This window comes from Platalea leucorodia (assembly GCF_965183815.1).
Source record: "Platalea leucorodia genome assembly, chromosome: 3".
Lineage (NCBI taxonomy): Eukaryota > Metazoa > Chordata > Aves > Pelecaniformes > Threskiornithidae > Platalea > Platalea leucorodia.
Window position 1 is genome coordinate 50,188,515 of NC_138825.1, and position 22,523 is coordinate 50,211,037.

Here is a 22,523-nt window from a genome sequence, read left to right on the forward strand (position 1 = left end):
ACATAGTATTCGCAATTACGTATGCAATATATCAGCCTCTCTTTCTGCATTATTATTGCCGTACATATTGAAATTTAATTAAAAAGAAGTTAATATCATCTGGGATATAATGAAAGCTGAAGCAAAAGGGTTTCTTGCCATCTTAGCTCAATTTTTCTGAGCTTAATGTTTTTTTGATTGCAGGAGTTTCTTCCCACCTAAAATAGAGCTTTCAGTGTTAGTAGCCATATCAGCTATAGAAAGGAAACAACTGCCCTCAGTTTAGACCTCATCAGGCCCTGGATGTTCGACAGCACATCATTGCTTATGGCGTCCGCACTGAGATTCCTTGAACCCTCAATGCATGAGGGTTTAAATCCATCTCTGAGTCTCTTCATGCTGTGTATTCTGCTCATGTTTGGGAACTAAACGCGTTTTGGTTTCTAAAATAAGAAGCATTTCACTTCCCCAAAGATGTTACCCCATGTTATTTTGTGGGAATATAATAACCAAATACCAAGATTTTAGCAAATTAAGAGATACGAAAGCAATAACAGTTGCACTGAACACACTGAATTTTGCCCTTCATTTCCAAAGGCTAAGGAGTTAGAACCTTATTCATGTTATTGTGACATGATGTCATCTAAACAGATCACACAGACAAATGAGAGCAACATGTCTTAAGGAACAGAAGTACTCGTGAGATCAAGTTTTGTTTTATGAGAAGAATCTAGTAAGAATTATTAATCTAAGCTCAGATAAATTATGGAAAATTGAACCTGATACGATGGTCCTTCCAGCATTCCTGAGTTAGGCAATTCCTTCCCCATGTCTGTTTAATGCAAGCCAGCCCACCACTGTCCAGTAAACAGACATGTTCTTCTCTTCCTTCTCTCTAGGTGATGTTTACAGAAGAGGATGTCAAGTTCTACTTAGCTGAGCTGGCCTTGGCGTTAGACCATCTCCATGGTCTTGGAATTATTTACAGGGATCTAAAACCAGAAAAGTAAGTTAATGAGAAAGAGCAAACTGAAACATAAATATGCAAGCGTTTAGGTTGTTTCTGTTCCTTGTCATGCTAGTAAGTCTAAAGGTGCCAGAGGCTCTGCCTTCCTTCTTGTATGTGAGAATCCATACATGAGATCCTCACCATCAGGAGTAGGGTCTTCCTATTGTATCATTTTCGCGTGAGGCCAAATACTTTGACTCTGTTCTGGTATGATGTGGCCTCTCTGTGCCTGGCCTTCAGTTTAGTGAATGATCTCAGTGTGGTATTCAGATCTCTGTGCCTTTGACTTCAGTAGCACTGTTCTCTATTTGCAGCATTTAATCTGGCCTTCCCCTTGGTGTGGTATAAACCACTCAAAGCAACTCTGCTTCCAGCATATGAAATATGTCATGGCACATTTGTTGTTTGATTGTAGCCATTGTTTAAAGTAAATGAGCATCTCTGAAAACTAGTGTGCATATTAGCTCATGAGAGACATGATAATCAGAATTTTAAAAACACTTTTATTAACGACCCAAAATATTTTCCCAAGAATTATTCCCACTTATATTTGCAGCTATTTTCTATTCTTAATGTGGTGCTATGGAGGTTTTTCCTTTCTCTTTTTTCTTTGTAGTACGTCAATAGACTAAATTACATCTTCAGTGCCATCACTGGGAGTGATGTGATATTGTTTTTATTCCATGCCACTTGCCTGGTGCTTTGCCTGCATCTTCTGTGCTGGCTCCAAGAAGGGCAACGAAGCTGGTGAAGGGTCTAGAGCACAAGTCTTATGAGGAGTGGCTGAGGGAGCTGGGGTTGTTTAGCCTGGAGAAGAGGAGGCTGAGGGGAGACCTTATCGCTCTCTACAACTACCTGAAAGGAGGTTGTAGCGAGGTGGGGGTTGGTAGCTTCTCCCTAGTAACAAGCGATAGGACGAGAGGAAATGGCCTCAAGCTGTGCCAGGGGAAGTTTAGGCTGGATATTAGGAAAAACTTCTTCACTGAAAGGGTGGTCAGGCATTGGAACAGGCTGCCCAGGGAAGTGGTTGAGTTTCCATCCCTGGAGGTACTGAAAAGACAGGTAGACGTGGTGCTTGAGGATATGGTTTAGTGGTGGACTTGGCAGTGCTAGGGTAATGGTTGGACTTGATGATCTCAAGGGTCTTTTCCAACCTTAACGTTTCTATGATTCTATGATTCTATGGCTCCAATAAAACAGGCTGCAACATTTCAAAGTCACTAGCCTTTTTAATGTAATGGTAACTGTCATTTAAAAAAGATGACCACTGAGAGCAGTCAGTTTGACTGTTGTTTACAGTCCCAAAGTATAACAGCAGAGCAGCATTTTCCTTCTGTGACATGAAGTTCAAAAATATGCAGCTCTTTCTTTAAAGTGCAGTGCTATTGCTTTCACACTCATGAACAAAATAAGAGACCAAGAGTAACAGAAGGTGAATTTTGTAGGTGAGAAGTTGAAGGGGAGGAGACTATTTATTTACAACACAGTACTGTGTGATTTAAACTTTAAATTCAATTTTATGTTTTGGTTACAACAGTAATAGCAGTAGTACTATATAAATTCATACGCATGCACGTAACCAGAGTTCTCAGTCCTTTGGGCTAGAGACCCTTATGCAGGTGACCAAAATTTCCAGGCCTGCCTGTTTATGCAATCAAAACTGAAAACCAGAGTCTTTGGCAAATACAGGAAGTCATCCTCCAAATTAAACCACTGGGGGGACAAAGGTTTATGGTCTTTGATGTATGGTTAAACAGATACCAGGGGTACAGCTGAATCTGGATACAACTGTTGTAGTACAAAATTACTTTATGTGAGTATGATTATTGTTGTACAGGAAAGGGAATGACTCAGACTGGTATAACTGAAGTTCATACCTGGGAATAAATCGAGGCATCTGCTTGATTGAAAACCATATCCTTTAAAAATAACTTTATAAGTGCAAAGCCTATGTGTAGCCCTGCCTAGGACAGCAGAGCATGACAGCCTATGATTTCACTGGAACTTTAGGTTTAGAGTATTTAGAGTGAAAAAACAGGTACAGTAGAAAAAAATATTCATTCTGAAGGGAAAAAAGTACTATGTTTTTAAGCTACACCTAGGAAAGGATAGCTCTCTAAATAAGAAGATAAAAGAAATTTAGGACCATCCCAGGATGTTCTCAGCCTCCCCTTGCCTCTGAGAAGGGTCAAATATATCAAGGTATTACAGGTCTGTTGCTAACCTATTCTTAAAATAGCTGGTGGAGACTCTATGGTCTCCATAGGAAGCCTCTTAGCAGTGCTCCACCAGTTGTACACCTAGAAAGTTGCTCTTAATAGCTAATTTGAAATTTATATGCTGCAGTTGCAGACCATTGCTTCTTGGCCTGTCCCCCAGACTCCCCAGCAAGCTCGTTCTGCTCTCAGCATCAGGGGACTGCAATCATGTCCGTGTCCTCAGACCTCTCTTCTGTACCCTAAACAGTCCAGCTATCAAACTCTTCTTCACCAGTCAGTCTTTCTGGGTGTTCAGTCATTCTCATTCCCTCCCATTGGTTTCTCTTGATCTATATCTCCTTTGAAGTGCAATGTGCAGAATTACACCCACGTCTTCAGGAGAAGCGTTACCAGTCTGATTAGAGCACAAGGTTTACTCTACCAGATTTGCAGAACTGGAAATAAATGAACTAGTTTGTAATTTCCCAATTCTCTCTCTCCCCCTTTGTTAAAAGATAGGTACTGCATTTCACCTTCTTTCATTGTTCAGCGCTTTTGCTGTCCTGCAGAAGCTCCCAAAAGTAACGGCTAATAGGTTTGAGATTGCTTCAGTCAGCTCTGTAAATATCCTAAAAGGAAGTTCATTGGAATTGTTTATGTCAAAGAAGACTAGCTAGAAAATAGCACTGTTCAGACCACTTGAAAGAACCCTTAGTATGTTAAAATTTAAGGTTCAGCATTTTTTTTAAGATTCCATGAGCAAAAATCCATATTAACAATTCAAAGCTATGAATTAATTTTAAGTGCAAGCAGAATATATCCTCTGGGAGTTGTGACAAAGTTAGCTGTACTTACTTCAAAAAGGCAAGCAATTGAGTTTTGTGGTTGAAGTCTTGTTTAGAACAAGCAGATGCTTCTTCCCTTAAATTGTTGCAGCCAAATTCTTCTCCTTGAGTTGTCTTGGTGGTTTCAGTGGCATCCCTTATGGAACAAGGTACTGTTCATTCACACTGAAACCAGTGGAGTTACTTACATGGTGAGGCATGTTTCTGTGTAAGAACCACGAGATCAAGCTATTAAGTATGGCTATACTGAACTGGAAAAATGGGAACTTGTTATAAAGTAGTATATGATGTGTATGTCATTTCTTATGCTGTAGTTTAAGGGTATGAGTGACTTGGAAGTAACTCTACCTTCTGAGAGTGCACAGATTTTTGTATCTATTTTTGCCTTTTCTATCTCCAGGTACTCAGATGCATCCTGATACAGTTCTGTCATAGGGGCTTTGATTAACAAGGAGTGGTATACGTTGTAAAGCCCTCGGCTGTCTGTACAAGGGACAGCTCATATAGCTGCTCATATAACAACTCCTGAATTGTTGAACTATATTAAAAAAACCCAAACCACCACTGCTTAATGCAGCATGTTGTAAACCGTAGCAATTCATTCATGAATGTAGCTGCCCTGTGTAGAGAGGGGAGATCTGAAAATCAGTAAAGGACAAAGACTTTTGGTGGAAAATCACCATCATCTTCAATCGAATTAAGCAGTCAATGCAGATGAGTTTGGTGTAAGCAGAGATGAGTTTGGTGTAAGACTGTTCAGCATGGTGAGATAGTATGGGGTCATGCAAACACTGAAATGTCAAGAAAGGTGGACAGTTTGTGAGAATCTTCATCTCTTTGGGAGATAATTGAATACTCCACTCTATCTGGTACTTTCATAACAAAGCCTGCAATCAAATCAAACACTCTTTATGAAGTTTCAGTTTTTCTTTCCAACCTGAAATTTTGGCTACAATGTCTGAAAAACATAAAGTGTGGGTTGAATTTTCTGCACAGCTGAGCTGATTTGGAAAGAAACTTAAATCATCCAAAAAAAACCCCCAAGAGTTCCAGCTTTAATAGATTTGGCAGAACTTCACGATGATTTAGGTATATTGGAGTTCAAAGTGAAGCCTAAAAGACATGACTCAAAACTAAAAATAAAAAGAGAGAAAGAAATAGGAGAGAACTGCTTTGGTTGTGATTTGAGTCACTATAAAATAATGTCAACAACTAATAACACAGGCTTTTTATCCCTGTGCTAAAGTTGCAGCAAAAAAACTACTAAGGAGTTTGCAGTCCAAGCTCTGCTATGAGCTTCTCCTGTAACTTGGAGTATGTCATTCCCCTGCTACTAGCTCAGTTTCCCAGCCTCTAACGTGGAGATTTTCAGCCTTTATTTTCTCAAAGAATACTTTTAAACTGAGGTCAATGAAAGCAGTTTGAACGTTTGTGGTGTGATCCTGAGGCTAAAATGTTGTTATTGTTTTGAAATAAAGGACAAGTTGACAATGATAGTATCCTGTAATCACATTCAAACCTTAAACTGAACAAATAAAATGGAAAAATCTTGTAGTGAAAGGTTATCACTCAATGGGATTATAGCCTGGTTTAACATTTAAAAGTAGTCTATTTATGTTTTTTATAATGTCAAAACATTGATTTGGAGGAAAGATTTTTCTCAAGCCTGAATCACATTAACAACTTCTGGTTCTTTTTTCCCTTCTGCAAAGTAGTACTAGCTTATTTCGGATTAGCTGATCCTGCAAACCATAGCTAAAGTAATTATGATTGTCACAATAGAATTTCTACTATGGACAGTGTGGGATAAAAAGGAACTGTAAAGCAATAAAGATAAAAAGAGAAGACAGAAAGCATGGTCAGATAGTAAGTTTGCTTCTACAGTCGAAGGACAACTACTTGTCTGTTGTAATTTGGATGTTTAGAAGCAGGTACATTGTTCTTTTCTTCTTAATGTCACTCTAAGCTAACTCAGTGCAACAGTTATCTTTTTTCTCACCATTAGCGTATTATTTTCTTTTTACATCAAATGTAATTTTCAGTTCATAACTGTAGTGTTCTGTGTGTTGGTAGATGGCAAATGTGGAAACACCCAGCTGTCCAAAGGGTGCTGCCAGGGGCCACAGGGGAAGCTGCAGGCAACTGAGGGCACCGTGTAAGGGTGATTAGGGAACACGAGACAGAGGAGGGAACTGGAGATCGAGTTTTAGGGGTTATAGGATACACATCCATAGGAAACCAGGATCCGTTTATTTTGCTGCTCATGCAAACATTCAGTGTGAGAAAATCTGCTCTAAGCTTTGGCCTTACTTAACCTGAGACAGCACTATCAGTCTGATAGCTGCATTGGTATTGCTTCCATCCCTTTAATGAGGGTAAGGTATGAACCCTCTAATGAGGGCAAAGGTGTGAAAACCAGGTATATATAGAAAAGCAGCATGGATTTTCAATAGGAAATCTATGAAATATAAAACTGATGTTTCTGGGGAAGATCCCACAACCTTTGAATTGTTATTCACAGGAGCTTCCTGGGTGTGGGGCAAAATTTTGGCGTATTTCTGTGAGCTGTACTCCCCCCCTGCCCTTTTTCCGAGCCAGATCTGTGGAGTTTGTACGTTCACGCTCACTTCCACATTGGCAGGTGTTTTATTCTGTTCTCTTCTGAAGCACAAGCCTCTCATTTAGGGATTGCAGTCACAAAAATACATTTAAACATGCTATTACAGGCTAGTACTTAAAAGTTATGGCTCTTCAAGAAATCCAGGGAGAAAGAATAAAGATACTTTTATTGAGAAGCAGCAGCTTTAATTATTGAACACATAGTAGTGACTCAGCTGCTGGCCTTTGATGAATTACACAGTAACGGTCTGCTCTAAACACACAGACAAGTGACAGATCATCTCTTTTCAATTAAGTTTCAGTACAGAGACAACCTTTCACAAAGTATAGCCCAACGTGTTTGTTTCACTTCGTTTTATTTTCTTCCTGAATAATTGGATTAAAGTGAATCTCTAAGAGAAGGGGAACATAAAAAAAGCTGACACCTCGCTAGACCATTTTGAAAAAAGAAATATACTAAACCTAACTAGAACTGAAGAAACACCACCCTCATTACTGTGATGGTATTTATAGGCACAAAAGTTACCAAAAATCTTTTTTTTTCACTTTCAGTGTTCCTTCTTTTTTCCATAAAAGCTAGCAATGCTTTTTGTGCACTACAGTCATTTTTCTCACAGAAATATTGCAGTGCCTTTGTGAGAATAAAATATGTTGGCAGGTGGCAAACGTGAGAACACTTGAACTTGGCTTACAAGCTGAATTTTCATTTATGCTTCTGGGCAGAATAAATTAGCAGGGGCTGAGATCCTTGCAGTTAGGCTGTGACTAGTCATTATGCTCTATGATCACTTTTATTGCTTCGGCATGAACATATCTACCTTTGAAGTTAATTTTAGGTCCAGTGAGTCCAAGCCCTGATTATTTGTGTGCTTGCTTTTATTATTATGAGAAGAGCAGAAAACCTGTAGCTCCTTCTCCTGCTGGAAGCAGATACTCTGCAGTTGTTGGCTTTGAACGCCCTGCTCTTTCTGAGCTCAGTTTGCATGCCCACCCTGAGCTTGCTATGGAGTAAGGAGGAGGCTCCCCATGCAACTGCCACAGGCCGTGTGTACTTCAGACACGAGATTAGACAGACCTTTGAGGATCGTTTTTCTTTCTGGAGGCATATAATACACTGGGGGGTTGCTTACACATGTATATGAGTCTTGCTTATCTCCTTTCCTGTCTTAAACATGTTTTACTCATGGTTGTTAACTGCACTCTGTGCCTGCCTAATGAATGAATATTTGCTTTTTTGCTTTACAGCATTCTTCTTGATGAAGAGGGCCACATTAAGATAACGGGTATGTGAGGAATGGAAAACTTAATGTCTACAAGCTGGGGTTTTTTCTGCAGTATGTTCCATGCATCTTGATCTTTGCGTGGAAAGAGTTTGCTTACAAAAACTCAGAAGCCAGAAGAGTTTGAGTGTTGGGGTTCTCTTCTTTGGCAATTTGTCAAACATCCGTGCTGCACAGCGGATGGAGAACATAGCATTTTCTTGGTAAAACTGTACTCCTGACTGACATGAAGCATGCAGGCTTGGCTGCCTACCACCATGGATGGAGGGGTGCTTCCAGTATGACTGCTTACTCCAAATTAAATTCTCTAAATTACTACTGTGCAGAGGACAGCTGGAAAGACATCCCTTTGCCACCCTGGAGGTGCTGTCTGGCCATCCTTTTCATTGTTGTCCATCTGGGATTATTATTACTAATGCTTTGGTTGTCTGAATAAGAATCCTTACCAGCATTGTCTTCACCAAACCTGAACTATGTATTTCTGTCTATTTAAATTCTCTCTTCTGCTTTGGGCCAGAACCTCATTCTGAACACAGAAAATGATACACCTGCTTTCAGGAGGTATTAATAAATGCTAACCAGGCACTCCACGTAGGCAGGGCTTCAGTGCACATGTGCCTGTGGTCTTTCTGCACATAGACAGAAAGGTGCTTCATCATCTGGTGGGTGTGTTTTGTTTGAACAGTTTAAGTGACCAAAAATGTAAACAAGATCTGACAAGTCTTTTTTTGTTTCAATTTATTTAGATTTTGGTCTGAGTAAAGAAGCCATCGACCATGACAAGAGAGCTTATTCGTTCTGTGGGACAATAGAGTATATGGCCCCAGAGGTGGTCAACCGCCGGGGACACACACAGAGTGCCGACTGGTGGTCTTTCGGCGTACTCATGGTAATGGAAAAGTTGTGTTTGTTTGTTGGAGGGGTGGCTATAGAAGTGATGAGACCCCTCAGATAAAATGTATCGCTTTCAGCAATTAAGGGTTAATAAGAAAGTAGATGTGTAATGATTGCTTGATCATTTTCGTTGCATCAGCAATAGGGAACCAGGTGCTCCTGGCAGCATATGAAGTAGCATTTGGCCCCAGATCCTCTCTGGTCCTTCTCACAGTCCTTCACTGTCTCAGTTATTACTGTGAGCCGTGACTATTTCCATTCCACAGAAACAGGTCAGGGCAAGCTCAGAAGAGCTCAAGCATTTCAGAAGAAACATCCGCCTATCTACTAACATGGTCCCTGTTAGGAAACAATTCCTCAGGCAGCAATTTTTAGAGGTTAGGGTTATCCTCATAGAGAAACTCAGAAGTTTACTCTTTCTTTCTGCAAAATAGAGATTAAAAAGGACATATTTTAGAGGGCGCTCTGAATGTTTCACAGGACCTCAGTGGTTCTTTTACTATTCATCTATCTTCTTCACATCAACATCACTGACTTTATTCCACTAACGAGAATCAGGTAGTTTTTGGACTATCTGGCAGTGGATTTCTAGTCAGTCGTCTTAGCTCGTGGGAGACTGTCACTCAAGAACCTCTCTTTTCTCCTGGTGGGAAAATAGAACAAATACATACGGGCACCATGTCATCCTCCTTTCTTCTTCTGTACCGTTTTGCTGTGTCTTGATTATGACTAGTTTGGGATATTGGCTTTATCCTGAGTGCATGCTGAAGCTGGTTTTACACTGACATATGTGAAACAGTTTTAAAATGACTTCTCTTCATAGGGAGGAAATCACCAGAAACAGATACAAATCTATGAATTGGCATAGCAGAATAGTTAGAAATTCATCTTTTTCTTATATGTCTTTGCATTGGATTAACTATTGAAGGGGAAATTCTAATTCGAACTGCTCAGCAGTGGTAATTTGTGACTGAAGAATATCTGGCACAGAGGGCAAGAAGGCCCATTCCCCAACACTATACAGAAGTAGCAATTTTTCCTCACTGTTGCTTAACATTTGAGAGTCCTGTAAGCTATTCTGGAGGTAGTTTAAATGGATTTGATATTTGAAACTGTGTTAATTCATTTTTTATACATGGAAATAAATGGAAAGTTAGTTAAAATGCAACATGAATTTACCAAAAGTCAGTCGTGCTAGATGAATCTGATATTTTACTTGATGAGATAGCCATCTTTTTATAAACAAAGTGAATGAAGTGGATCTCATGTGCCTGCATTATAATAAAGTATTTGATACAGTGTTGCTGGGGACATTTATTAATTGAAGGTGCTTATTAGTCCAATAATTGTCCAAAGATGGTATGGTACCTATACCATCTATGAATACATCACAGGGAAAAACACCACAGAGAGAAAGGAGCTATTTAAGCTAGAGAGTAACGTTTCCCCAAGAGCAGATAGGAATAAACTCATTGTGAAATATAGTTAGCCTGGAAAGTAGAAGAAAGCTCCTCACTGCTTAAGAAGTGAGGCCCTGGAAAACATTTTCCAAGAAGAGCTCTGCGAGGGATATCTAATAACTACAGTGGAGCTGCTTGGCTTAGGAGAAGGACCCAGTAACATCCTTCTGAGTGCTACAGTATTTGACGCTGGGATGGAGCGTCAGGAAAGTTTTTCAGAGAGGTATTGAACCCTCCACAGGCCAGCCATCTAAAATTAAGTCTTTGGGCGCTAACCTGCTCCCTCCTGCACCCATCCAGCCTCTTCAGTCTGTGGTGCCATTGCTGCTGAGGAGGATGAAGGGAAGATCAATGAGAAGTTGTTTTGTGACACTGTCATTTTTTAAAAGCTATATGAACCCTGTAGGTTTTTTGAAGCAGTTATTCCTAGCATCGTTTTATTAAGCACAGTGCTGTCCCTTGAGCATTTATTGCTCTCGCAGGGATATGTTCAGATAACGAAGGCGATGCTGTTCTCTCCTGAAGCGTGCAGGCTGCAGGTCTACCCAAGTGCTCAGCGCATAGCCACTAACAGGCAACGCAACGCGGCGCAGCACTGCAGCTGTGGCTCACATGGCACCTCACCAGGGTTATCACGGCTCCCCTGCAGAACCAGGGAAGAAGCATAAATTAACATAGCAACCTGCTCTTCTAATACAGCTCCATTTCCTGTGGTATGGAAGCTTTTAGGTAGCTATATATTACATTACAGCCCACGATCCATAGAGTATGTTTAAATGTTTACCCTAAGCAGACAAGTGGTGTCACCAAAGGAAGTAAGGATAGGAAGCAATGTGAAAACTAGTGAAAATTTGGTGTGGGGAGGGCCTACATCACTGATTTAGCTGGTTGAGAGCAGTTAATCTAAGGAAATAATGTAATTTATTACCTGAATTTAAAAGGAATGGAGCATCCTTATCTTCTACAGCCATAAATCCATTGTGGATGCTCAGCACTTCTGAACCATGTATGTTTATACAGGAAAATCAATAGGTTATGTCTTATATAATAAATATATCCTAACCCTTTAAATTTTTTTATGATATGTTTTGTTTTGGAGGATAGCTGTACCTTCTCACTGTCTGTCTCCAGTTAAACATGATGGTGTATTTGGTGCATAGATTGTTTTTCTTTCAACTGCTGATGAACTTGGCTCCTTTACCTGTTTTTTCCTAGGCTTTAATTTTTTTTTTTTCCTCCATCTCTCTTTTCATTCCCTCCCCAAGGGATTCAATGTATTAGAATTAGAAAAGATAAGAATCCATATAAAAGGACCTAAGTTAAAGACAGTAAAATCATTTTAACTGTAAGCTAATGCTTTAAGCCTTTGAGTGCTACCAGACATCTTAGAGAAAAATAGCTTTAATCAATTCAATCTTTTTTCCTTTTCAACAACTAACTGGTTGGGGCAGAAAAAGGGTATTTCCATACACTAGAAGTGCAGGAGGATTTTCAGGTGCTGTCTTTTGCTCTGCTGATCTCTCCTTGTTTTCCTTGGTCTGTCATTTGTATGTTCTCTTAGGGAAGCTGTTTTTCTGCCAGTCTGAAAAACTGAAGAGAATGAAATGGTATCCAAATTATTTATTAGCATTTTTCTCTAAGTTATTTGCAGTATTATGCAAAATATACAAAGAAAATATACCAGTTGGTGGCATATCCACAGACTGAAGGGAAGTGAATGTGATAGTGTAATTTTCATACCTAAAATTTTGATCAATAGAAGGAACATATGAGGCAGATAGTGATACAGTGGCCCGTAACCTAGCCAGAAGAGCAACCAAACGCTCTCTTGTCTGTTTTATTCTGTGAAGAGGGATTAATGCTACTGTATGAAGAGTCAGGTTGTGCTGGCAGCTCCTTACCAAACTGTATTGACCAGGGCACAGGCTAGAATCAAACTGAATGATCTTTGAAGGCAACATTAAATGTGGCATGTCATGATTATTAATATCAAAACAAACTTATCTACAAAAGACTAAATTCTGGTCTTGTCTTACTACTTAATTATTAATTACGTTATTAATCATATTATTAATTATTACTCCGTGGGAGTTTTACTATCAACAACAGTAGAACTTCATTTACCATCAGCTAAGTCTTTGACACAGGCCACAAAACCAAAACTGTTATCTGCTCTGTTTGTTTGCTGCTCGGTTTGTTTGAATTGGTTTATGGTAGCTTAGTATGTGTCAACAGGTATAGTTATACAAATCTTGAAATTCACCCTTTCCAAGCATTCCAGAGGACAGTACCTGCTTCTCATTTAGTATGTGATGACAACGGCTAGGACCCAATTAAAAGTTTGTGCTGGTGAATTTATGTGGTTTATCATGACCAGACAGATTTCATTTTCCGCCTTCCTGCATCTTACTATTGCATTGGAGATTTTGGATAGGACATATTCTACAAAAGCTTTGCGTGAAGAGATCTGCATTAACAAGTGATTGACTTAAATTGTTAAAAAGTCATGTATATGACTAATACCTTTTCAGCTGTGCTGCAAGAGCCTTGATGCCCACACTGCCATCTCTGAAGCCCAGATAAACTGGTCTGCACGATATAACATGCACAAGTCTCTTGGAAGGCCTCTCAAAGCAGTGGTTTTGTAGTTCATTGTACCAGGCGATTTACAAGGCCACAGACCTCATGGAAGTTGTACCTGTTTCAGTTCAGGAAAAAACACTGTACACCTTTGAGAGTCATGTGAGCAGAGAGGGGAATATAACTGGAGAAAGAAGGGGTGTGATGACTCAGTAGGCAGTCCCAAATAAAAAGAAATGTGTTTATGTTTGTCAGCAATGTAGTGAATGTGTAAGTAGTGGAGTCTTCACAAGAAAAGAATATATCCTTTTGGTATCCAGACAAAGTAGTCAGCACTGTAGTAATTTCGTAGTAACTGTACAGCGGCATTGGAAAAATCAATACGAGATATCAAAGCAATACGATCTTGTTTTAGAAAATCCCATCATAACACTTGTTTTATTCCCAGTGCAAGGGATGGTCTTCACGAACAGTGTTCTGAATGTTTATGCTAGCTGCTATGTGAAGGTATTCTAGCCCTTTGCAAACACTAACTCATTATGCCTCACACTTCGCTAATAACAAAAAATACTTAATGCATTTTACAAATGGCCAAACCGAGTGGCTGAGTGGCTCCCAGCTACCTGGAAAATGACTGGAAGTGCTTGGAGGGGAACCCGTCTGTCCTGACAAGAGTGTCTCTCTCTGCTCTCCCAAACTAAGTGGTATCAAGTTTCTTTTGTAACCCTGAATTTTATCCTAGGCTTGCAATACTTTAGCAGACTTGGGCTGAAGTAATTTGCACAATCTGCTCTCCTTCCATCTGCTAGGAAGATTCATCTGGCATTTACCCCAGGCTGTGGATTTTTTCTCATTCATTATCTTCCTCAGTGACCTACCACGGTCACTTCTTGTATCTATTCCCTCAGGAAATGTGTCCCTCTTTCCCCAGGTCTTCCCATAAGCGTAGCTTCGAGGGTCTCCAGTGCTGGTGTTTTGCCTACTGAAATTGGTGATTGCCCTGAAAAGTAGAGAAGGGAAGCACTGCAGAGTACGTCGAGACCTAAGCAGGGGCTGGATTAGGTGACTCCAGAAGCCCCTTCCCATTGAGCTTTAATTCTGTGGTTCTCTTAATAGGCTGCTGAACTGGAACAGGGAATACTTGCCTTTCTTGTGGAATATTGGTACAGAAAGGAAGTCAAGGTTGGAGAGAAGCAAAGCCTTCTGAAGTACTGGCTAACAGAAGGTGGCCCTCCAGAATACCCAAGAAGCAAATCATTGGAAGGCAAGGCGCAAACAGATGATGTATATAGATGGGAAAGTGGGGAGAGTGAAAACTGAGTCTCCTGGGAAAACTATAGGGTCTGCTTTAATAGCCAGAAATACTACAGAGTTTCTTCACACCTAACCTCAGCTCCTTGTCAACCTGCTGTGACCCATACAACTCTGTATTTATGTGGAAGGATGTTAGCAGCAAGTGCCCAATTCTGTTTGCATGTTTAGGTTTAGCAAAATGCTTGATTTTTTGAAAAAATAACCAGGAAAACAGGTTGTTGTGCAGTAAAGCGGTAGCTTTAAGTGATGAGATGAACTATTTAATTTTTTTTCAGTCTTGTAATTTCATTTTTAACCTTCAACAGATGTAATCAGGACTGCAATTGAGAAACCAGTGCTTTCTTCCAGCTGCTGCTCAGCTGAGTTCATTGAAGTAAAAAGCTCTGGTACATTTAACTCGTAGCTGCCTTTCGCTTTAAATATTGATGTTAAGTGCATTTCTTCTGAATCTGAATTAATCTCAACATTAGACCTGCGTAATTGGAGACATGTGGTAACAAAGTGCTAGCCATTAGTGCAGCGCAGTAAATATTCCTTGCAGCCTCCAGGACAGTCATTTCCCCTGCTCCCTCCTGTGACTTAAATGTCTTCCTTCCTTCCTTCCTCCCCTCTTGGACACTGCATCTGAATTTCTTGACTTCAGGTTTCTCGGCCTCTTGCACCCACGGTGCATTTGCAGATCTTTCCATGATATCATGGTGGGTGGGAGCTACAATCATCTTCCCACGTAGTCATTGACCTGGCAGTTGCTTATATCTGTATCATCTGCATCAGCAGTGTCAAGCCCATTTCTGCCAAAATAAATGAGCTGTAGCAGTCATTGTTAGCGCTGTTAAATCAGGTTTATTATAACAACAAAGTAACATGAGCAAGTGTAAGTGAACATTAGGTACTTACCCTGAACATAAACTCTTCAGAAATCATGAGGGTTTGGTACAGTATGTGCCACTTCTGCTGCTGCCCTGGGACGCAATGTTCTCTGCCCTTCATTCCTGGTATGTCTGAGCACTTTTATCAGGACTAGGGCTCTAATGGGTCAGAATTACTTTAAAAATGGTGCCTGAGCTCCAGTGTCATTTAGTCAGTTTTAAAAATTCTCCCCCATCATGTTTCTTTCTAGAAGACGAGCTGCTTTTCTCCAGCTCTAGCAGGCAGCTCTTCTCTGGACTCTCCTAGACCAAGCAGGAGTTAACACATTTGTGTTTTCCAAATCTTGTTTATATTTGTCAGCCATACACACTTTTAAAAAGTGTTTTGCCCTTGTTTCTACTATGTGTTTTGTTGCCTTGAGGTAGTTTTTAACTAATGCAGATTAAACCTTCAATTAATTATAGTCAATTAGTTATTTGGCTTCTAAACCTCTCCTCTGCCTTCCTTCCAATACTAGCATAATAGTTTCATGGTTACAGTTTTCTTATGTTTTCTTATATTTTTCTTACGGTATGGCTATATTTAACCTGGGAAAAGGGAAGAGTCAGGCTGTGGGGCAGTCTGACACAGGTTTTGGTAATGAAAGGATCCTTTTTTGCACAAATATGCTTCCTAAGAGCAGTGAAACTACTTGTGTGATAAGGTGCAAAAAATACATAAGGGTTGCATAGTCTGTCCTGCCTTAACAGGTATTTAATTATAGCAATGAATATTAATTAGTGGGTACTTATTATAGTAGAACAGATCCAAAGGCTGAGTCACAGACATAAGCGAGTAACAGTTCTCCTTACCCTCAACGGACATTGTCCTCCTTTGTGCCCAGGCTGAATTATGTTCTTGGTGTCTTTGTGTTTGGTGATGCGTAACCTTCATCATCCCTCAGTCAGAGGAACCAGCTGCCACTCATACCCCCATGAAACACTGTGGCAAGAGCTGCATGAAGGACCTGGTACTGAATCTATATTAGGCGAGCTTCTTTGGCCGTTTGATTTTGGGGTTTTTTGTGGGTTTTTTTTTTTTTTTTTTACAAATGTGAAATTCCTGTCAAATTTACTGAAAGCACTAATCTGTTTCAAAGGAAGCATAACTGATTGATGTTTTCATGTGTGAGTTAGGCAAATAATTGATGATGATTGCTGAGTTTTGCTTTGAGATTTGGGTTCAGTTAAATGAGACAGTTGCAAAATTCATCACTGAATATAGCCAGGGGAACCAAAATGGGAGAGAAAAAAGCACGCTCAAATGCCTTGAGAATGTGGCGTTTGTGCATGTTTCTCCCGCAAAGGATAGCAGTGGCGTCTCTGAGTGCTGCAGATATACAATCAAAAAGGTGGTTTGACTCAAGCTAAAAAGATCGGGGGTGGCATGTTGAACCCATTTTTCTTGCACCACAGTCTATGCCAAACACCTAAGAACAGCCATACCCATTCAGACTAAGGGTCTTTCCAGCCAAATATCTCATCTTCAGCATTGGCCATAAAACAGGTGCTGGATAATAAGCTGTATATATGGTACTTCTTCCCAAACATACCAAAAGTTGACCCCAAGTATCAGTGTAAACAGTTTGTAACAAGATTCGTGAATGAAACAGTCAAGTTGGTCCTTCATGTTCTGCATAATCCAGACCTGCTGTGTCATTTTTTTTCTGAAGTACAGCCTGTTGGACCATTTCTTTTCCTCAAGTTTTCAGTTGTGTTGGAAATAGAAGGTGGGTATGGTGTCTATCAGCTATGCAGACCATCTCAACGCTCATTTGATTTACCATTTTGTTGTTACTTCACAGTTTGAGATGCTGACGGGATCGTTACCCTTCCAGGGAAAAGACAGAAAGGAGACAATGGCACTCATTCTCAAGTGAGTACTGAAACGGCTTTCGTTCCTCTAACTATGAGTTAACTGTACCCTACAGGCAGCCTATAGGTCCTAAGTATATGAAGGTTAAGAGAATAATAATGTGCATAATGCATTTTTCAAAGCTGTGCATGACATGAATTTGTTAAGGCATGCACAGCTGATGCCTGCATGTAGCTCTAAAATTGCCTTCAGAATAAATAGTAGGAAGTGAATTGCGGAGAGGGCATTACAAAAGAAGTGTATCTTACTTTCTGTAATAAAGAATGTCATTATCCACACAAATGTAGGAAGAGTCAAATTTCTGCAGGACAGCCTATGTTTTGTTGTTGCCAAGTTTCAAATATTTTCCCTTGCAAATTTCCTGTTCATTTAATGTTAAGTGCAAACTTAAGTATTTAAAGCTTATCTTTGCTCAATACTGCATTATTTTCTCTGTAAAAGTGAATTACCAAGGGAAAAGTTTGGTTCTCTTTAATCAATATATGGTTTAGGATAGTGATTTTCATGAAGTTTTGTTTGCTTAAATTCCTCTTAATTCCCAAATTTATTCCAGCAAGCTAAAAAAGTGAAAAAAATTCTGTAGGAAAACGACCTATTTAGGTTGAAAAGGTGTTATGAAATTCGTTAGATCTACTCTACCCCTAGTGAAGCCAGTGGTAAAACATTCTTTAACTTCAACAGAACAAGATCAGGTCCTCAGTCTGTATTGCATTATGCTTAGGTAGCCTTTGATCACCAAATTCATGTGTCTGCCCATCCTGACTATTACAATTCCACTTTTTAAACCACAATGGAATGGAGAAAATTTTTGAAAAATCTATTATCTTTTCAAGTGTTGTGTTCTTTCAGAGCCAAGCTGGGAATGCCGCAGTTCTTGAGTGTAGAAGCCCAGAGCCTGCTGCGAGCCCTCTTCAAAAGGAACCCCTCCAACAGATTAGGTACGCGCACGCATTCAATCGGGGCATTTGTTATGTGCGCTCTGCCTTGTCTGGCGGTGATTGTTTCTCTCCATGCATCTTCCCTGATAGTTATCCTCTTCCTTATGCGGCATTTTGCATTCCTTCCCAGAGTGTAGTGAACCTTGAGTGCTACTAGAGAAATTTGCAAAGAGCACAGGCAAACCATTGGAATCTAAAACATGATATTACCTTGTATTTTATTTTTTCAGTGAAGAGGGAGTGTAAACCGCCAGCATTTATCAAGGGTTTAAGATAACTGCTGTGTATGATAATATAGGGAACTAAGAAACACATATCTTTAATTCTCTATAATTTAGCTGCAAATCTGAGGTGGGAAGAAAAAGGGAGTAGAATTTGTCTCTCCCATTCTCAAATACATTTCAATGCTGTCTTGTTCTTTTTGCTGGGAACATTTTCACAGTGGGCTTTCTTCTTTGTTACCCTAAATGTATTATCTCCTTTCTTACTAATGTGTTTTCACCCTTTGTTAATAATCCTATTTAAATTGTGGTAAACTAGAAGGATAAGTTGGATCATGTATCTTATGCCATCTGTACCTTTGTTTGGGAGTTTTATGAAGAAATTCATTGCATTTGGCGAGGTCATGGACAATGCCTGATGCATGATTTTGGTTGCAAATTTGGTCTTCGGTTTTTACGTGGAAAAATAAGAACGGTCATATCAAGTGAATGTAATGAAGATAATAGCACTGTATTATTTTTCATTTAAAAATCATATCTAGTTCTGTGAAAAAATTTGCAGGTTTCTTTTTTCTCCACAGAAAAAATTCTCTCATATTCTGCATTTTGGATGAACAAGGGAAGAATTTGCTTCTAAAGGAAAGAGACAAACCTTTCCTTTGTATCTCTCTTGGGGTTTCTGTGATCTTAGGAGCAGGAATTTAATCCTTCAATTCTGTAAACTGTATCACAAGAAGAGAGCTGATGGGTCATATTTAAATATGTGATTGACTGTCATTGCCATCCATGGGAGTTCTGGCTTGTCTTTTAGAGAATGGCATAGACTGGTTAAATATTGGGACTTGTGAAAAGCAATTTGCTGTTCTCTCTTGCAACTGTTTATGCTTATAAGATTATTTCAGATTGGAGACGTAAAGTTAGAAGCAAAAAGCTGAATTACTAAATGGCTTGCTCTGAGATGTGGAAAGAGCAAGAGGTGCAAGAGAGATTCCTGTCTTTCCTTCTTGCAGTACCCACACTCGCTTCTCAAATGCTGGAGATGGTGCTACGGAAGGTCCCCTGCGTAGTGCTTGTGGTCCTCTGCATAGCAGTCACAGCACTAGCGGCCAGACAGGCAGCAGAGCGCGATACACTTGACAGCCCACTGCCATCACCATCTGCCTGAGCTGCTCCCGCAGTTTCTAATAGGCACACGTGGGTGTGCCCACACACGTACGGAAGATGCAGGGTCTGCTTTGTGCCTTTGAGCTTCTGCTTGACCTTTTCTTGCTCTGGTAGCTCTGTCCCTTGCTTCAGGTGGGGCAGCGTGTGGGCTATTCCAGTCCTCTGTTTTATACTGAGCACCATCAGACTGTCACATTTTAGGTGAATGAATGTTTTCTGTCTGGCTGCAGCAACTCAGTTGGAGCCCCTGCCTCACTGTTGTGGTTTAACCCCAGCCAGCAACTAAGCACCACACAGCCGCTCGCTCACTCCCCCCGGTGGGATTGGGGAGAGAATCAGAAGAGTAAAAGTGAGAAAACTCATGGGTTGAGATAAAGACAGTTAAATAGGTAAAGCAAAAGCTGAGCGCACAAGCAAAGCAAGGAATTCATTCCCTACTTCCCATGGGCAGGCCGGTGTTCAGCCATCCCCAGGAAAGCAGGGCTCCATCACGCGTAACGGTTACTTGGGAAGACAAATGCCATCACTCCAGATGTTCCCCCTCCCCTTCTTCTTCCCCCAGCTTATATACTGAGCATGATGTCATATGGTATGGAATAGCCCTTTGGGCAGTCTCGATCAGCTGTCCTAGCCATGCTCCCTCCCAGCTTCTTATGCACCTGGCAGAGCATGAGAAGCTGAAAAGTCCTGACTTGTGTAAAATCTGCTCAGCAAGAACCAAAACATCAGTGCGTTACCAACATTATTCTCATCCTAAATCCAAAGCACAGCACTATACCAGCTACTAAGAAGAAAATTAACTCTATCCCAGCTGAAACCAGGACACTCACGCAGAGGTCAGACACAGTGGCTCAGCTGTTTTCTGAGAGATCCTGGCTCCTGCAGCCAAGGACAGTATGGAGCAGGCTGCCTCTTGCTGCGACCGCTGGGGAGAGCAGGAGCCGAGAGCCCTTGCTCCATGCAGGGACCAGGGGACAACCCGACCTCCCGCAGGGCTGGGCGTGAATGGGGAGCCAGTCCCTCAGCACGCTGCTGTGGCCCCTCTCCTCCTGGGGGGACACCCGCACGGCCTGCGGAGGGAATGCTCTCCCATAGGTTTTACCTCTTGACCTAAATGGTAGCTCTTGTAGTTTGATATGCTTCAGAGATGATAGTGCAAAACCACGTTTTCTCAGCAGGTTTCAATTGCTCTCAAGCAATTTGCTTGACATTAGAGAAAATTAGGGTCTTGGGATTTCTAAGTTTAATCTACATTCAGAAAAATAAGATGCTGCAGCAAATATAAACTTTTCCCCACTCCACCCCTCTGTTCCTTTCTGCTGTTTCCTCCCTGTCTCCAGCTCTTGGTTTTGTTCTGCTCTGCTTGTTTTGTGGCTTCCCACAAGCTGCTATCCGTCCAAAATGGGGCTCCAGTGAAGTCAGTGGGGGTTTCTGGATACTGATCGTTAAATGAAAAGCTACTCACTAAAATAAGCAAAGTTGCTTAGTTTTAGCCATGACAGTTCTAGCCCCCATATTGTCTCCTTTTTAATAATAGGGAATTGCTAAGGGTCAAGGTTTTAAACCTGAGGTTTATTGAAATACTGGGAAGTCTGGGAGAAAGGAAGATATTTATAACACAAACATCCAAGGAAATAAAATCTAAAAGAGTAAGAGAAAAATAGATCTTAACATTTCAGGGCTAGGGGTGGAAAGCTTCTGAAGGCTCTCTCTGTTTTAACTGATTGAGAATCAGCACGAAGGACAATGAAAACAGACTTGTTGGTAATGAAAGAAGGAATACTTAAATGGTTGGCCTAAATACTGAACAGAAGTCAGTAGATAAAAGGACTGCTTTAACTTTGTGGATTTTAGCTTTTTCTGGGAAAGGAATAATAGTCTGGAGTTAAAAGAAAAGTAGGCTTAGACATCCCGATTTTGAAAAATCTTTGGAAAATTAATGAAGCATGCTCAAATAAATGAACCATATTGTGGATTAAACACTTGTTTTCAGTCATTGTTTCAGAAGTTTGCAATTCTGGAAAGTGTTTATATTTAGTTCCAAAGTGTTTTTAACATTGGCAAGATGAAAGATGCTGAGCTTCGAAAATCATTTTATTGTGGCTACCATCTTGCTTTTACCATTTGATTTTGATATCTTAACAAATAGAAGTAAAGATTGATGATGTATTCTAAAATTTTGCTTTGAAACTTTATTTTGAAGCTTTGGATTATTAATGGAAAAAAATGTTAGAGTTGAAGGGAGATACTCAGACAAGGCAGAGAAGGAATTTAGTAATGCAATTTACCTGATTCTATTTTTAAGTCTGGTGCCCATATTAATGCTTTAGAACAAATTTTTAAGGAATGGAAAGTCTTCCTTCCTTTGGCATCCCTTGTTATAGGCACTGTCTGTTCTTTTCTGAGCCTATACACTCTGCTGTACAAATAGTCTGCATAGCACTGCTTTGGTAGTATTGTTCTCATTAAGTACAACAAATTTCAGATTATGGACGAGTATAATTTTAAATTCTTAAAAGAAACTAACTGGAATATTCAGGCAAACAAGGAGTAAGCATCTCAGAAAGGACATTGTACGATGAAGGTGTTAGTTCACTGCCGTGCCAGGAACTTAGGTAAGGGACTAATTCTTACTTGCACTAAGGCTTGGATCTACTCAGGTAGGTAATGAATGTAAAGAGATTTCAGGAACTCCCCACACTGCTGAGCCGTATAAAGGTTCCAGAGTCCTTATAATTGAGAAACTTGGCCAAGAAAATATAGAGCAAAAGCATGTGCTAGTAGATTCAGAGTTAAAGCCAAATAAATGGTTATTATTTCCTTAATCCCATGTTCTCAGAGGAGATACATTCTGCTTTGGCACATAGAAAACTTTGTTTTTCAATTTTATAAGATGATGAGTTTTAAAAAAACAAGTTTCACGTTTGTCAGAGTGACTGTAGACACTTTACAAGAAAGACAGATCTTTCTTGTAAACCTTAGGAATGCATTTCAAAAAATCTAGGACACTAAAATTTTATTATCCAAAACTAAAATTCTGGAAACTCTTTCTGCTCATTTTGAATACCCAAATAATCAACTTTCAAATTTCATAGGTCTCCCTCTTTCTGCTTTCAAGGCTCACATTGTCCATAATGATTCAGCAATCAAAACCAATTACAAATAGAACATTCTACTGTTACTACCCGCAGACACTTTTATTACAGGCATAAAACAATCTTAGATAATCAAGTTCTCG

The 22,523-nt window shown here is 40.1% G+C and overlaps 1 protein-coding gene across 1 annotated transcript in view; it reads left to right on the plus strand.

Annotated features, from left to right (window-relative positions):
• RPS6KA2 (ribosomal protein S6 kinase A2) overlaps positions 1-22,523 on the plus strand; it is a gene marked incomplete at its 5' end in the record, with an annotated part of 172,225 nt that overhangs the window by 103,519 nt on the left and 46,183 nt on the right. The window contains 5 exons of the mRNA XM_082306308.1: positions 879-985; positions 7,896-7,933; positions 8,677-8,819; positions 16,892-16,962; positions 17,812-17,900. Coding sequence (XP_082162434.1) covers positions 879-985; positions 7,896-7,933; positions 8,677-8,819; positions 16,892-16,962; positions 17,812-17,900 — 448 coding nt within the window. The remainder of the gene's footprint in view (positions 1-878; positions 986-7,895; positions 7,934-8,676; positions 8,820-16,891; positions 16,963-17,811; positions 17,901-22,523) is intronic.